At 37.7% G+C, this 16739-nt stretch overlaps 1 protein-coding gene across 1 annotated transcript; it reads right to left on the bottom strand.

Annotated features, from left to right (window-relative positions):
• Positions 1-364: 364 nt before the first annotated feature.
• On the bottom strand, positions 365-16485 carry LOC145771531 (uncharacterized). The gene is made up of 15 exons (XM_082583227.1): positions 16360-16485; positions 11530-11623; positions 10964-11058; positions 10500-10633; positions 9996-10109; positions 8653-8790; positions 8146-8304; positions 7546-7659; positions 6231-6359; positions 5518-5622; positions 4657-4815; positions 3785-3889; positions 3102-3624; positions 2778-2836; positions 365-606 (listed from the first exon to the last, which is right to left on the bottom strand). The coding sequence occupies exons 1-15, from the start codon at positions 16430-16432 to the stop codon at positions 496-498; spliced, it is 2112 nt and encodes a 703-aa protein (XP_082439353.1). The 5' UTR covers positions 16433-16485; the 3' UTR covers positions 365-495.
• Positions 16486-16739: the final 254 nt, after the last annotated feature.

A 16739-nucleotide genomic window follows, 5' to 3' on the forward strand; every position in this document is an offset into this window, starting at 1 on the left:
TTGCCAAAGTTATATATAGCGAAGTTTCTTAACTGGTCCACCATGGAAAATTGTCAGGTGTGCTGCAAGGATTGGAAAAATTATTTAAAAAATAATCTGTAAGACAATTCCGACATGGCAATTGTCCAATGTTCGACCAAGGCTGCGACTGCTAAGTACCGTAATTGTATTCACGACAGACCTACCGCTGTGATTGGAACAACAAACAGCGTAATGATGATGATGGCGTATGAGCGATCTTTCCAGGCTAGATTGGAGGGCAGGGCAGGAAATCTTCAGCCACTCAGCAGTCTAACTAACTAACAGCGTAATAGTGGCTCGCTTTATCATTGCCAATAACTCATGAAAACTGTTTCAAGCACAACCTTTGAACATTTTAATAACAGAAATGTTATAGAAAGTTTTTATTATTAATAATAAACTTCTATACCACCGCACAAACCACATAATGAAATTTGTAATTTAATGATTAGAACGTTTGCGCTGAGTCATTCATCATTCCTCGGAATCCTTCTTCTTCCGCCGGTTCCGGTTCTTTACGTTGGCGGTGGCATAGTAGTGACTACCGATTTTCTTAATCTTTTTTTCACGCTCCAGTTTACGTTTCTGCAATTTAAATCAAACCAAGGTGACAATCTTGATCAAGAAGTTACGTAGCCCTCCTTGAGTGTATACGTCACTTCCCAGATAAACAGGACTGTGGAATCGGACGAAAAATATGCGACTTTGACTCCTCGGTTAACTAATGGCCGACTACGACACGCCGAAACCTCTACACGCCGAAACCTCTCCGACTTCACAGCCCTGCAGATAACTGTTGGTGTGAGGGATAGTATGCAGATAACTGTTAGTGTGAGGGATAGTATGCAGATAACTGTTGGTGTGAGGGATAGTATGCAGATAACTGTTGGTGTGAGGGATAGTATGCAGATAACTGTTGGTGTGAGGGATAGTATGCAGATAACTGTTGGTGTGAGGGATAGTATGCAGATAACTGTTGGTGTGAGGGATAGTATGCAGATAACTGTTGGTGTGAGGGATAGTATGCAGATAACTGTTGGTGTGAGGGATAGTATGCAGATAACTGTTGGTGTGAGGGATAGTATGCAGATAACTGTTGGTGTGAGGGATAGTATGCAGATAACTGTAGGTGTGAGGGATAGTATGCAGATAACTGTTGGTGTGAGGGATAGTATGCAGATAACTGTTGGTGTGAGGGATAGTATGCAGATAACTGTTGGTGTGAGGGATAGTATGCAGATAACTGTTGGTGTGAGGGATAGTATGCAGATAACTGTTGGTGTGAGGGATAGTATGCAGATAACTGTTGGTGTGAGGGATAGTATGCAGATAACTGTTGGTGTGAGGGTTAGTATGCAGATAACTGTTGGTGTGAGGTATGCAGTACACCATTTAGTTTGCTTCATATTTGTTCCGCTCCTACGCTGCTGTTCTTGCGGTGTTGATTTTCTTTCTGACGTCACCAACGCGTGTTATTGTCAGGGTTGTAGAGTCGCAACGATTCAGGTGTGTCCGGACTCCGGAGACAGAGTCCTTAAAAACGGTCGGCTACGATTCCGGCTTGATACAAAACATGAACAATAAACTTTTTGTTTGTAATTTTCTTTCTAAATATTATTTCTTGCCTTCGGTATTGCTTTCTAAAACTTTTTAGAAAATAGAAGTATCTGTTCTTGCCTGTTTTTGTGAACGTCGCCGTTTTAATTTCGCTCACAATTAAAGTGAAACTAAATCGTAAAAAAAATAAAAACGGACAAAAATTAAAAAAATCTGGCAACACTGAAGCAGGAGCCAGAATCGCACATTTTTCGCCCGACTCCACAACAGAGGCGGATCTACAGGGTGGGCCTGATTGGTACAGGCCCACCCAGATTGACAGTGGGCCTACCCAAAATCAGATTCATGAAAAAAAACATACCGTATTAATGTTTAACACTAGAACAACCAAGTGGCACTAAATTGTCTGTGGCATCACTATTTCACAGCACGATATTAACAGCCCATAAACATTCACAAACTTGTCACATCTTTATCATGCTAGCTCAAGACGGACTATGTAGTTATAGTCCGTCTTGCGCTATAGCTTAATTGCCATGCATTGTTAGCCTACACAGTACACATCATAGACGAAATTGTTTCACGAACGGCTTGTTCATTCCTTTTCATTCATAAAAACAGTTTTTGTGTAGCCTATAATGTTCCATTTCAGTCAGTTTTTGCTCAATCGAAATTTGTATTCCGTGGTTTTGAATTTCGAACGTTCAGTTAGCATCCTAGTCACTAGTCAGCATATTTATAAATTTTGGATACCAGTAGGCCTACGCGCCTACCTATGCCAGTACAGCAGTTTACTTAGTTTCAGTAAACTGCTGTGCTTAGTTTTCATTTTTTTTAGTTTAGTTTCATGACGTATTCTAACGACATAACGAAAGACATCTGACTCATTGACAGTTCGGATTATGATGACATAATCAACTTTTTAAACTCGAAACCTAGGAGACTCCGCCTTGTGTAGGTTGTAGAAGCTCCGGTAGCACTAAGTTTTTGTATGCTGGCCCGCCGTGGCATTATTGGTGAAGGCCCACCCATAAATTACGTTCTGAATCCGCCACTGCTCCACAACCCTGGTTTAACCCGTTTCTCTGACGCTATTATGTTAAATGCGACAGACGTGAATAGCAGTTACGCAATGCCTGGCAAGCAGCCGGTTGCTGCAACTACTCGTCTTAATCCCGAGAGATGTAGAAGCCAGTTACCTGTTTTGAGGTGAGCTTCGGAGTGATGGTCTCCTCCACAACATCAAGATCTTCATCATCTGAAAGTGACAAAGCAAGATCAGTACGGATCTAGTAAACAATCACTGAACACAACGTTTGCGTGTATTGTAAAATAAGAACAGAATTATTGTTATTGTTTATTGAATATAGAATTATAGAATCTATTTGAATAAGAGCCTTCTCATGATCTCCCTTTTAGGGTAAAACAGGCTAAAACAGGCTGGTTTAGTTACATAGTAATAACTACATTTGATTGAATTATTGTTATGAATTTGTCTTTGTTAGTATCAATACGCCAAGTACCTTCAGTAGCTTTTTTTTTCTTCTTTTTTGATGAGTTGATGTTTTGTAGAGTTGGTGGTTTCTCTGACGCCTCTCTCACTTTCGTAGCGACCTCATTGCGTTTCTTGAACGTTCCTGATAAATACTTCTTCATTTTTTTAATTTTTGTATTTAATTCTTCATACTTTTCTGCATTTGACTTGGACGAAACGTCATCATGATCAGACACGTCACTTGTTTCGACAATGGGTGTCATTTCCACGTCATCGTCTGCAACAATTTTGTTTCCACAGTTTTTTAAACTATCATCAGGTCGGTCAGGGACAAGATTTGAAGCAGGATCCGCCGCTTCTTGAACATCATCATTCGCGTCTTCAAGAAAAGGTAAACCAACTTTGACCTCTGTTAGATCTTGGTCTACTGGTTCCAGCTGCTTCTCTAATTCTTGCGCAGTTGCTGTTCCTAAATCATTTTGTTCCGCTCCTGCCACAGCGACATCTGGAGCTCTCTCATTGGTTGTTGGAGTGGTGGGCGTGGTTTTTTCCTGAATTATATCAAACAATTTAATATAGATATGAATTGACTTTGGTTGCCCGTATGTGGAATAAATTAAGTTTTGTAATCTTGTTTCAACGCGTGGGGTGAAGGATTACATCAACCAACTAGTTTTCACTTAACCGCAAGATGTCTTCATGCGGTCTTACCTTGCCATCGTTGAATGCGGGTGGTCTCACGAAATAAGGGATTCTTCCTCTCTGCCAGTCGTTGAGTACCATCTTCGCCACCGTGCTGAGGTCAGGAATCCCTCCCTACGGTGGGTATGGCATGATTATGTGTTTGATGGGATGTCAATTATTTGCAATTATAAGCGACAATTTAGAGACATGGCTGTTCGCCCCATACACGTGACAGCAAATTTGTGGAAAAGGATACAAATTTCAAAAAATTATACCAGAGGCCATAGAATCAAAATGGTTGGAACGTCTGGTCAATCCAATCAAAAAATAAAGATCCCAAAATGTAGATACTAAACTCATGTTCAGCAAACGTTTCGAAACTTATACTGTCTTCATCTTCAGTGCTATAAATGTTTGTTTATTTGTTTGTTGAACATGAGTTTAGTATCTAAAATACATCTTGGGCTCTTTATTTTTTGATTGGAGTAACCAGTACTAACCACTAACCAGCTCTTTAAATGTTTTGTTGTTTCCGAAAATCAAGGCTAAAGTTGAATTTGAATATTATGTAGATAGATAACCTAAATATATAGACAAGCAAAACAAAGTAACCTTAGCGGGTTTGGCATAATGTATTACATACAAAACAAAATACTGTATATAACATAATGACTCAAACGTTTTCGACACGTACGTGTGTCCTCATCATGTTATGTTATGTTAAAATTACGTTAAACCCGCTAAGGTTACTTTGTTTTGCTTGTCTATGGTTCAAAAATGCAAACTCTCTACCAAAGCGTTATCACTTAAATATATGTAGATAACTTTAATCTTCCTTGTTTGGAAGGTGTGCCTAGCTGTGAACAATATGTGCCTCCACACTGCGTATCAAAACATACTTTGAGCAGCTTTCCAGTCTTGTGGGCCATCTTAGTCAGGAAGTCCTCGGAATCTTTCCAATCATAAATCCCGTACTGTCGTTGCAAGTACTCCGGCTTGACACGGTTGAGTACCTCGCCGATGTGCTGGTCAGGATCTTGCACGTATTCGACACGAACCTGCAAAGCCAAGTGGGAGTTGTTACGTCAATTACACATTACACAACAAAGAAACAAAGCTTTAAACGTGCGTGTTTCTATTACGACAATTTCGGTTCCACCCCTTGTGGTTTTGTCATTTTTTCCTGTGCGATTATTATGACATTGTTTGTTTCTTTTAGGAAATCCCACAGTGAAAAATAAATTGAAATCGTAAGTAGGGTATGAAGCCATTTGTAATACTTTTCGTTAAAAAACCTTTGATTTGTGGTGCAAGCCTTTAGGATCATGATAATGGAGTGTGTACATGAATGATGGGCGTTGGAAAATTTATATACTATTCCTATTAAAGTGTGTTTATTGGGTGCTTGGTGAATATATAATTATATATAGCCTATCATATGAGTCAACCTTGCTTTATCGACCAATATATAAGAGATTGCTATGAGGCTGTGTAAAATGTACAGTTGTACACATGTCACATATACAAGGTGCAGGTACAAAAGTAAACGATGACACGATAGTGAGTGATGCCTAGCTGCGAATCAAATATTTAAACCTATGTTCAGTGTCGCCTTGGAAAACACGACTGGCCAAAGCATTGAATTTATTTGAAATTTAGGTTCGAGTTAGCCTAGGACTGCTTCGGCCATTTAAAGTTATAATATGGTGACTCGATCGGAATTGGCTGACTCCTCTATCCCCGGGTGACGGAGTACTCACCACTCCTTTCAAGATAATCTCGGTTTCAGTAGCTCCGGTCGGTTGCACGATGCCCGGGCAGTCCACCAGGAATATCCTCCTCATCAAAGTGATGTATTGCCACACCTGAAACAAAATAATGATGATGAAATACAATAAAGCTGACAGGTTCATCAATGAACATTAGATAGCAACCATTTTATAACAGGATCTCATAACATTGAAAGTTGGTAATAGAAATCTCCTAGTCAATAAACCACACAATGCTCCAGGCGTAATTTACTGACGAGTGAGATTCTTCAACAAAATGTTCTACAAAATACTGACCATCTCCTTGGTTGTGGTTGTAACAAACTTCTATTCATCAAGGGTTTGTGTTACAGGTCTGACTTACTGCACCTCATAAAGCACTAAGCAACACGACCTACCGGCCAAGCCGCTTTCTACCACGTCCGCCACTGCATGAAACGAGTCGAATACAATGTAAAAGGGCATGCCAAGACGATCTGACGCCTTGTAGGATATTACCAAATGATTCCGCTCGTGATAACGAATTTCTGGTGAAATCTTTGATCTCACCGCAACACTTCTCTTCTTGAACGAATGGAAAGCTAGATAGTAGCCTAATGATAAATTCTGCGTGTTAAGTGCAGTAAGGTCCAGTTTATCAAGTTCTTGCCCTTCACTGATTCCACGGTAAACGTCGCCATTTAATGAATTTCTCTGGAACTTACTTTGGTCTCCCCAGCCAGAGGGGCTACCTTGCACACTTTCTTCTTCCGCAAGGTGTTAATGATGGAACTCTTCCCGACGTTCGGGTAGCCGATGAATCCGCAACTTATGTTTTTCTTTTCCGAGTGGAGCTGTAAGAGTGGTCGTTAATAAAGTTGAAGGTTCAACTGAGTAACGAACAATTTACAATATTCCGTGCTACAAGATAGGCCTAACATGGTCCAACCCATCACTAAATCAAATCAATGCAAAACTCCCAATTTTACGTTAAAAAAACACAAGTATTTTTCTTTTAGCAGTGTTGCCAGATGCTCTTCGGATTTCTAGCATAAGTGCCAAAATCTAGTTTATGATGTGTGTGGTAACAACAGCTCAAAATCATACAAATATACACAAACACACACTACGTTCATCAACCAGACAACCACTACTAAAACTATCAGCTTATACTAGAGCGGTGATTCCCAACCTTTTTGCTATCACGGACCCCTTTAGACAAATTATTAATTCTGCGGACCCCTAACTAAATTTTGCCTGAAACTCAATTAACATACTATTGACTATTGTAATAATTATGCTACTCAACTACTGTACTGTGTCATATTGCATTGCCGCTATGACTCCTGCGGCAAATATCAGGTTAAACAGTTGTTCAAATAAGAAAATGAATGAATTGTTCAAGAAATGTCAGCAGTATTTGAATATTAGGTGACCCAAAGTGCCATGCCGAAAATTTTTCAACGTAAGCAAATTTAATGAGAAAAATGAAAGTAAAAAAATCGCTTTTCGTTTTTTTTCTCTTCCAAAATTCATCAAGGTAATCACGGACCCTCAAATGCCTTCCAACGGACCCCAGGTTGGGAACCACTGTACTAGAGATTCCGACGGCTATCAAACGTAACAGATTGGCCTCCAGTTAAGTTTGAAGCTAACACACAAGCATGGTTCATGTATATAGGTCGCTATGTATATGATTCATGTATATATGGCTTTCCAAATATGCAATCCTGGTTCGATTCTCGGCTTCAGGTGGTTGTTGAAAACACCGCTCACCTCTACCTAGGGCGTAATAAATTGGGTGAGCATAATTGGTGTAGGAAAGGCGGCCGAGAGAAAGGAACTGACCACCCTACTTTCCGTACTGCCAACGGCTTAGTACAATGAGAACCTTATCTTCTCATACCCAACACTTGAATCAAGTATGGAACTACCTTTACCTTTTACAGTTATAGTGCCACTATGTGACCAAAAGGTAAAATAGTATGAACCGAAGAGAAGGAAAGCTATAGGTACGAGTGGCTGTTGACAACATCTCACCTTTCCGAATTGCCTCAGTAAGTTGATGAGAGCTCCTTTACCGAACGGATTAGTTATGGAAGCATGGAATGCAATGGTAGGTCGTTCTTTTGATAACGTGGCTACCCACGCTTTCTGGAAAAGTGATTGTTTTTACATAGAGAGTTGTTGCGTGCAAAGTATTAAGCAAAAAGAATCAGTGTTTTCAAAATAAAAAAAAATGTCAATAGCTATTACTTATCTGCAAAGTGATGAACTTCCATATACATTGTGCTTGGAAGTGCTAAACCGGCTTGGTGGCTTAGTGGTTACTGCCTCCGCCTCTGAATCGGTAGACATGAGTTCGATACCCAGTCGGGTCATACCAAAGACTTTAAAAAATGGTAGTGAATCAAATTCCTGTTTGGCACTGAGCAATGGAATGGATTCGGGTAATAATGTACTCAGTTGTGCCAATGTGCCTCTCTATACGACTGCGTTGACACTGTTTGCTTTGTAAAGGGCTGAGGAGCAACGCTTTCTGCGATGGATACAGCGCTTAAACACAAGCATTATTATTATGCTGAAGGCATTTGCAAGAAGTCGTTGAACTTCGTTACAGCTAGCACGACGCTTTCTCACCGTGATCCACGTGGGACAAAGATCCACTTTATTAAGAACAAATATGAGATGTTTATGAGGTTTTTCCTTGGCGAGGTACTTCTCTACCCTTGTGCATCTCGTGCCCATCGGATCGCGCGCATCTAATACTTGAATGACCACATCAGAGCAATCCAGCACCTGGATATCATGGCTCGAGATGAATTTACAAATATTCAATTTAAGAATGGTAGTACGGTCTTATTCTTTAACAACAATCATGCAATAATTTGAAATGAACAACAGGAGGGTCGACACTCGACAGCCTTCTCACTTCACTGAATCGTGAAAACGTGATAAAAATCTATTACGGTACTTTTCTTGCTAGTTCTGCCTTTGAAATGCTCAAGTGAGAATTGCTGGTAAAAGGATCCATGCGTGGTCGAAACGATTCTTCGATGAAGAACTAACTCATTGACCGAATCGAATCGGCAAGCACCAACTGCGCTTGTTATGATTAAAACAAGTTTGAACTGAAAGTAAAAAGACCTTGTACAATTCATTCCATATTCTCCTTGACTGGCCGGCGTTGAAGAAGTTTGCTAGAGCAACGTCATACGTTCCATCCCATATCTTTACCAGGTCGTTGTCTTTGGTGACGTCGTAGGACTCAGCCGACTTCTCTATCTACAAGGCAATTACATGACCGTTGTTCAAAGAAGTCGAGACAATGGGAAGTTAGTTTACATCAATTTTGTAGTCAACACTTTATAGAGCCTGATGCTTCATCAGATATGACAGAGGTCGGCAACCTGCGGCTCCGGAGCCACATGCGGCTCTTTCAGCCCTCTGCTCTGGCTCCCGTGACTTTAAACACTGCGAGCTTGGGCAATACAAAAAAATTTTGTTGTAACTTAATAACTGCTCTAGGCTATAGTTTAAACTAGTTTTGTTGAAAATTATGACTTACAAATCCGTTTAGTATGTTTTTTTTTCACCAAGATTTAATGCTTTTATCTTGCTAAGGAAAAAACATTTAGGACTGTTAGGAATAATGGCGGCTCCTCACGGCTTACAATGCATGTATTGTATGCGGACAGATTCTGATTTGCCCACCCCGTCTGTGAAACGTTAAAGAGTATATTGTTACGTGATTTACCGCACAATTAATGCTAGCATTATCTTATACCTGGCAGTGTCACAGTGCAGTTTGTAGTAGCCTGTAGTATTTTGTAAGGAGTTAAAAGTGTCAAATACTCTTTGTTAAATATGTAAATCGCCATTAGTTATTAATCAGTAACTTTGGCAAATTTGCCAAATTATTGCCAGTATACCAGCGTTATCTTTACTAGTAAGCCTAGTTTCCGTAGTCTAGAGCAGGAGCAAAATTCAGGAGCAAATATCGCATTAGCTGGGTGAAATAAATGATTATTTGAAAATGTATGTTTTTACCCAATACTGTGCCCGTAGGTAGCCTACTAAAAAGGGTTGTGTTTAATAGTCAGGCTTTGTTTGTTGAAATTCTAGAATATTCGCATGTACAAAGCAAAATTTGAAAGAAATTCTACATGAAGTGTAGGCTATAATTACCTTTGGTTTTAGTGGCCAACTCGACAGTTACATGTTATGGCTCCGAATATGTCTTAATTTGAAGAAACTTGAGAACATTGGCTCTTTTATTGCTAAAGGTTGCCGACCTCTGAGATATGACATTCGCCTGCAGATTCGGCCATAGCATCACTAAGCGTTCGATGGTCATATGCAATCGCCTGTCATGTACAGTTTACATGTGTTTGTTGAAAACTGTGGTTCGAGTGAGTGAGGATTAAAATTAATCAGCAGCTGATTTATTAACGATAAAAAAACTGAATACATGGCGAAACCTCTCTTACCTTGCTGTTCATCTCATGAAGGTCAGTGACTGAAATATTGGGTCGCTTTCGAGTGGATTTCTTGCCAAAAGTCGATTCAAAACTTTCGGTGTCGAGAATATGTACACGGGCGGTCTATAAACAAAGAACGACAAATAAAGTTCAAATACTGTCTGATAAGCACAGTGTGTTCAACAAACCTTTTTCATTACATAGCGGAAAAAGGGTTATTCTGCAATTGATATGTCAGGCAGAGATTCATGAATTAATGGGTTGCAGTTTGAGTTATATTTGCCCATAATCTAAAAAAATCCTTTTTAAAAATTTCAACAAAGGCCAGTTCGAATAAATGATAAAAACAGTTCGTTTAGTGATTTGAAAATCTAATGCAGCATAATTAAAACTAAACTAATATAATTACAATAAAAGCATATCCGGTATTGTATGTATTCAGTCGACCAACCATACATAAATTTTTGCTAATTCCATTTTTCAACAATTGTCACGGCACAAATGTTACATCACCTTGGCTCGGTCATGCAGCAAGGACATCGGGAGTTTACTTGGACGAAGCACAACTTGATATGGGTCCTTCATCACGTTCCCTATTTCGGTTTGGAACTTTTGTAAACTGGCTTGAGATATTACTTTTGTGTTTCCTGAAGTGAATTAAAAAAAACAATTATTTAAATTGCAGCAATTTTTCAACTAACTTAATAAATTCTTTTTTACCGATTCAATGATTATTAAGTATTGCTAGAAATCTTTCATTGATGCAAGTTCTCAGGAAAAACTTTCTAGATGTCTGCAAACGAAACCGACAATTAAGCATGGTAGACTAGTAAAGTAAATGACCAATTCCAAGTTAGGAAAAGTAACACATGCAACTTGATCTTTCATATTTTCGCAATCATCACCAACATTTAGTAGAAAAGCGAACTAAAACACAACATTTTCTAAATCTAAACTATCAGTCCCTCATAGCTTACCAAACCAACGTCGGTTGGCCTGAACTCGAGCTCGCGTCCCGGATGGCAACTCTGACTGGAAAGCAGCAGCTTTTATAACTTGTCCTTGCCGATTTCTGACACATAGTGGTAAAGGGTTAAGTTCAAGAGCGAGTATCACAATGCTAAGCCTATAAAATCATGACGCCTCCACCTTGCTATAAGTACATGTGTGCTCATCCATAATGACAATGCAGGAAGATTAAATAAAAGAGATATATAAACCGTAAATATACCTAAAGTCGATAACTGCAGTTCTTTACCCAATTAACCAAAAAACATTCAAATATTGAATGACACTGCTCACCAGGCAACTAACTATGAACTTTTATGCGTGGTCTTGTTACTGTAGGCTTGGCTTTTGCAAGATGCTCAAAGCTATTAGCAGAAATATTTCTGATCCTCTTTAACGGCACAACTGAGATTATCAAGGTGGAACAATTTATATCTAATCATCATACAAAATCGTTATCAAACAAAACATGCAATCATCACAAATGCAAGCAAGACATTATTACCATGAACATGCTTAATTGCATATTGCTTACCTGATTGGCTTACCAAAGCGATACATATTCAATCGTTTGATTGTTGCCTGCGTCCGCATATTATTTCCCCCTTTTCCATGCTCTTTCATGCGATCTGTTTTTTTTTTAATACAAAATCATTAAAAAGAAGATGTAGCCTATATATGTATAATGGGACATTCTAAGAAACAAAGTAAATTCTCAAATGTTTTGTAATTACGTAGTGCTACTTTTTGCTTAGTTTTAACATATTGATCTTCATTTCATTGAAGTTTTGTCCATTACCAGAGGACGCACTGTACAGTGTAGACGACTACTAACTTAATTTTTTTCATTGATAAGTTATTTTTAAGATCGATTTCAGTGCGATGTTAGTTCGATCGATTTGAAAGCTGGATCTGAGGGCGTCTATGAAAACAAAAACTAGAGATTGTCTCGATGTATGCAATGACATTTGCCTGACTCACTCTAAAACACTAGTCAAATATTGAAAATCCGGTACAAAAACAAGCTGCGCACTAGGGTGATGACTAAATTTTTTTTTGAGGAAATCGAAAACGCCTGCTATGGCAAACGATGAACTTTTTTATGTGTATCAAGAATGTGAAATTTTTTTTGGAAAATTTTTAAAAACCTCCCCCACCAATCGATATTTCTGATGTCACCTAAGTACATTTTCTCCTTTTTTACTCCTCATACATTGTATAAACTTGTTACAGACTCCTTACCATACTAAAAAGGTGGCGCACAGTATGGTGCAGATTTAAAAAAAAAAATTTCGAAAAAAGTCAAGGGGGTCCAGAGATTTTACCCTTTTTGTCATTATTTTTTTCAACAGCGCCTTTAGCGAAAAAATTTTAATTAGTGTATCTTCAAGAATTCTTCAGCGATTTCGACATATTTTTTTGTCAGATGGTTTATTTTTGATACTGTGTGACTTGGTAGTTTGTTAGTTGTTACATTTTTACCACTAGATGGCAGTAATTTGTTTTTTTTAGTGTAAAACTTGCAAAATCCTCTAATCGACTGCATGATACCCAAATTTATCGTATATTTCCATGTTCTTTTGCAATGTTTCAATATAATCAGTAAAAATTGCTCTACTTATTTTCCTAATGTACTTCACATGACTCACAATTAGTTACTCAGTAATATGAATGGCAAATTGTATTATTGTGACAAAATCATTTAGATGCAGCACAAAGTATTAATACACACAATACTTTGTCCTTAACAGCTTCACAATTTGCTGCATGCAACAAATTTCACACTCAAATATTTTTCTTTGATGCACTTCTTCCATCAGCTTAACAGCTCTTTCAGCAATCATATTCGAGCGAGGGATGTCGAGAACAGAGCAATCCTGGTTCCAATGTGTTTTCAAGCATTTCAGTGCACCGTCACACTTAACATAAAACATATTTGTTAAAGCCTAATTTACTGTTGGTATTGGTAGTCCTGTATAACCTTGAACTATTTCATAAACATTGTTTTGGCTATTCAAGAGTACAAATTTGATGAGGATGATGCTTTTATGATATAAATAGTACCGGTACCATAAAGTTACTTCAAAATATCACGGTTCACTGTGGTTAAACACTAGTTTTACTTACTTTGATTCCTTCAAAAGCCAATAACAATTTTGGGTATGCCTCCTCTGAGTATCTTTGGTCAGAAAACCATTGCTCTTGCCATCCATTAGCAATAAAGTGACATGGGATTTCTAATTTTTCTATCCATTGCGGGATCAAGAAGTACGCAATTAAAGTATAAATTGCTCGTGAATTCCATCTAGAATTGTGCAAAGAAGGTAGTTTTCTCCAATTTATTTGAGGAAAAAGATGATGCAACTGTAAAATTATGAATTTTAAATTGATTTATTAGAAGATGTATCTTTAGTAACCTTACAGCACAGCATGTTCAAATTTTAGCTCACCTTATAAAATTGAAAAGAACGACACAGCTCATATAAGAATTTGAAGTCATCTTTCAAACCAGGATTTTCATTGATGTTGACATAAACTTCTCCACTGTAATATCTCTGCAATTCTTCATATCTTTCGGAGATATCATCAATAAACTTGTAACTTAGAGTTGGTTTGGTGGAATGTTTGCTGACAAAGAAATCCAAGACATGCTTCAGAATTCTGTCCAGTATATGATGTTGACAACCAATATATTGTGGTCGATCCAGTCTCATCTCAACCATTTTTGTTTGTAATTTCACCACTGTACCATTTAGTCGACCAGTATTCACAGCGGTTGTGTCACAAATAATCATTTTGATACTGGACCAGGCTTCATATTCATTCAAAATTCGTTCCAATTCATTATAAATATCTTGAGCAGATCCACTTTTGCACTTTAGTATTCCAAGTTTGAACTCATTTGTTTCTCTTTGGAGGCAAACCATCTGAAACTCCTCCCCAGACAACCTTTTTCCATCAAAATGGAGACAGTAATATTTTCCTTCTTTCAACAGCAACTTTATTTTATCCTTTTCGTTGTTTCCAGCTCTTATAACACTACGCCACACGCCAGACTGCGATGGAGTAGGGAGAGTAACCCCTTCATTCAGAGTGGAGCACACACCTGATGCTTTGTGCGTAGACAAAGAATGGCGAACCACCATTTTTGTTGCTGACAATGTTGACGATCTCATCTTCTTTTCAAACCCATCTTCTTCTTCTGATATTGTGCTCTCGGAATAAATGGAGGCCCTGTCACTTTCAGAATCGCCATCTTTGCTGGACTCATGATATGCAATCCAAAACAACCAGTTAAGCACCCCCAACTCCAAAATCCAATACCGGTAACTAAAAAACTAACCCGATAACTAGGCTAACTTGAACTCAATTGCATGATAAATTGCATGATATAGGCCCATTAAATAGACAAGGCTACACTTTCAAGATTTTATGTACAGTACAACAAGCTGCTAATAATTAATAGATCAAATGATTTCAATTATTCTTTTAAATTATTAGCAACTTCCAATGCTATTAAAAACTCTTGTCTGGTCTAGCTTTATAGGCTATCAGTTCAAATATAAAGCACTAGTGCCCTCTAGTGACAAAAATATATCAAAATAAAGTAACAATAAACCTCCTCAGCATTCAAAATAAGCTTATTGACAAAAAAATTTACCGAAATCGCTTAAGAATTCATGAAGTTGCACTAATTAAAAATTTTCCGCTAGAGGCGCTGTTGAGAAAAATAATGACAAAAAGGGTAAAATCTCAGAACCCCCTTGACTTTTTTCAACAATTTTTTTTTCAAAATCTTTACCATACTGTGGGCCACCTTTTTAGTGTAGTAAGGAGTCTGTAACAAGTTTAAACAATGCATGGGGAATAAAAAAGGAGAAAAATGTACTCAAGTGACGTCAGAAATATCAATTGGTGGGGGAAGTTTTTGAAAAACTTTCCAAAAAAAATTTCACATTCTTGATACACATAAAAAAGTTCATCGATTCCCATAGCAGGCAAAAAATTTTTTTTTTAGTCATCACCCTACTGCGCACTGGCTACGTTAACTTAAAGTAAAATCGATTGTGAATTGTGATTTGTTTAATTCTTTGAATTTGTTTATTATTGACATGGAAATTTAAATAACAATTGGAAATACTTTAAAAGCAAAGCTGATATAGTCCATGTGCAAATTTGCAACAATTTTTTCAAGCACATCTGAAAATTGTAGAACTTATTAACTTAAAAAGTTTTATACTCTTTTTTATTAGAAATGTATGTTTACACTCTTAAGCGTGTAACAAATTTGGTAGTATTGTTGTGTGTATCAAAATTACAATACCTCAGCACATTTTGTGATTGCTATTTAAATGGCAAAATGGGTCCAAAACACCACTGTCATTTTGACAGAATAATTCTGCATGACCTGCCTAATAAAACAATCCATAAACAAAAGCAGTAAATAATGCGGCGACAGCAACAACATGCAGACCCTGATAGAAGCACTTCTCTTTGAAATATTTATTTTTATGCCGCTTGAAATTCAGGATGTCATTTTTTATTTTGTTTTTAAAAAATCAAAGTTTTTGTAAAAATGAAATTCCTAAAAATGTAAAAATCAAAAAAGCAAGTTACATAGTTGGTGTAAAATTATGAAACTTACACAAGTTTTGATAACATTATTGATAATTAAACTGGTATATTTTTTTCTGTCAAATTATTTTCAGTTGCAAAATATTTGCAAATTTGTGAAATGGACGCAATTACATCAATATTTGCAAATAAGCACATGGACACTACAGGCCTTCAAGCTCCTGGCAACAATCACCGGCAGGAAGTCGTTAAATAGCCTGCGAAACTACTGCGCCGGTAGGCCAAAATTTGTTCGTTGGCTTTGACAAGCCAACACAGTGCATTTACATACAACTGCAAATATGGTTCAGGACCTTGTTTGCATTGTTCTTACCTGAATGAAATAAAAAATTTTAAAAACACATATTTTTCATTTTGGGTGCACAGCATGATAACTTGGTCACCAGGAAGAAGCTCTGATAGGCCATGCTTGGTCGCAAAAAAATAAAGGAGTGTAGAAGCCTGCACTAAATGTCTTTTTATTGATAAACAATTGAACAGGGGCCACAAAAGTGAGGGGCCCACAAGCCATGAAAAGTGAACTCCTGCTCTAAACTATCACTTTAAAAAGATATGAAGCACAATTAGCCAAGAGTTCAAAAGGCCTCCAGTCAATATTATAGGTTTGCAAGCTGGCAAGGCCTGTGTCGATCGCTACATTACATAGCTTGTCCATTATTCTTTTACAAATACAAACCTGTTGCAGACCTGTCAAAGGGTAGATATTAATAATACTGAAAAAAATGTTTACCTGGATTGGTACTGGAAGCAGATTTGCTTATAGTGTGTCGTTTCTTCACTCGTGATGGTTTAATTTTTGCCATCTTTTGATTCTATCAAATAAGCTAAAATCTAATACAGCAAGAAAACTATGTCTGTAAAAACCAAACAATGTTGTAAAAAGCAGCACCACATAACTACCAATCCACAATAAAAATGAACATTTGTTTACAAACTTCATATAGTAGTTCAAGCCTTAAAGCAGCCGGCGGCCATGGCCGCTAAGTAGTGCTTGAATGACCGCCTGTGCTACCTCCTCCGTTGGCCAAGTTTGGTCGCCGGTTTCTTCTAGCCAATTATTAAATTTCGCAATAGAATGATCGGGGATTAAATGTCGAAAATATGTAGTAT

This window comes from Aplidium turbinatum, chromosome 6, assembly GCF_918807975.1.
Source record: "Aplidium turbinatum chromosome 6, kaAplTurb1.1, whole genome shotgun sequence".
Taxonomy (NCBI): domain Eukaryota; kingdom Metazoa; phylum Chordata; class Ascidiacea; order Aplousobranchia; family Polyclinidae; genus Aplidium; species Aplidium turbinatum.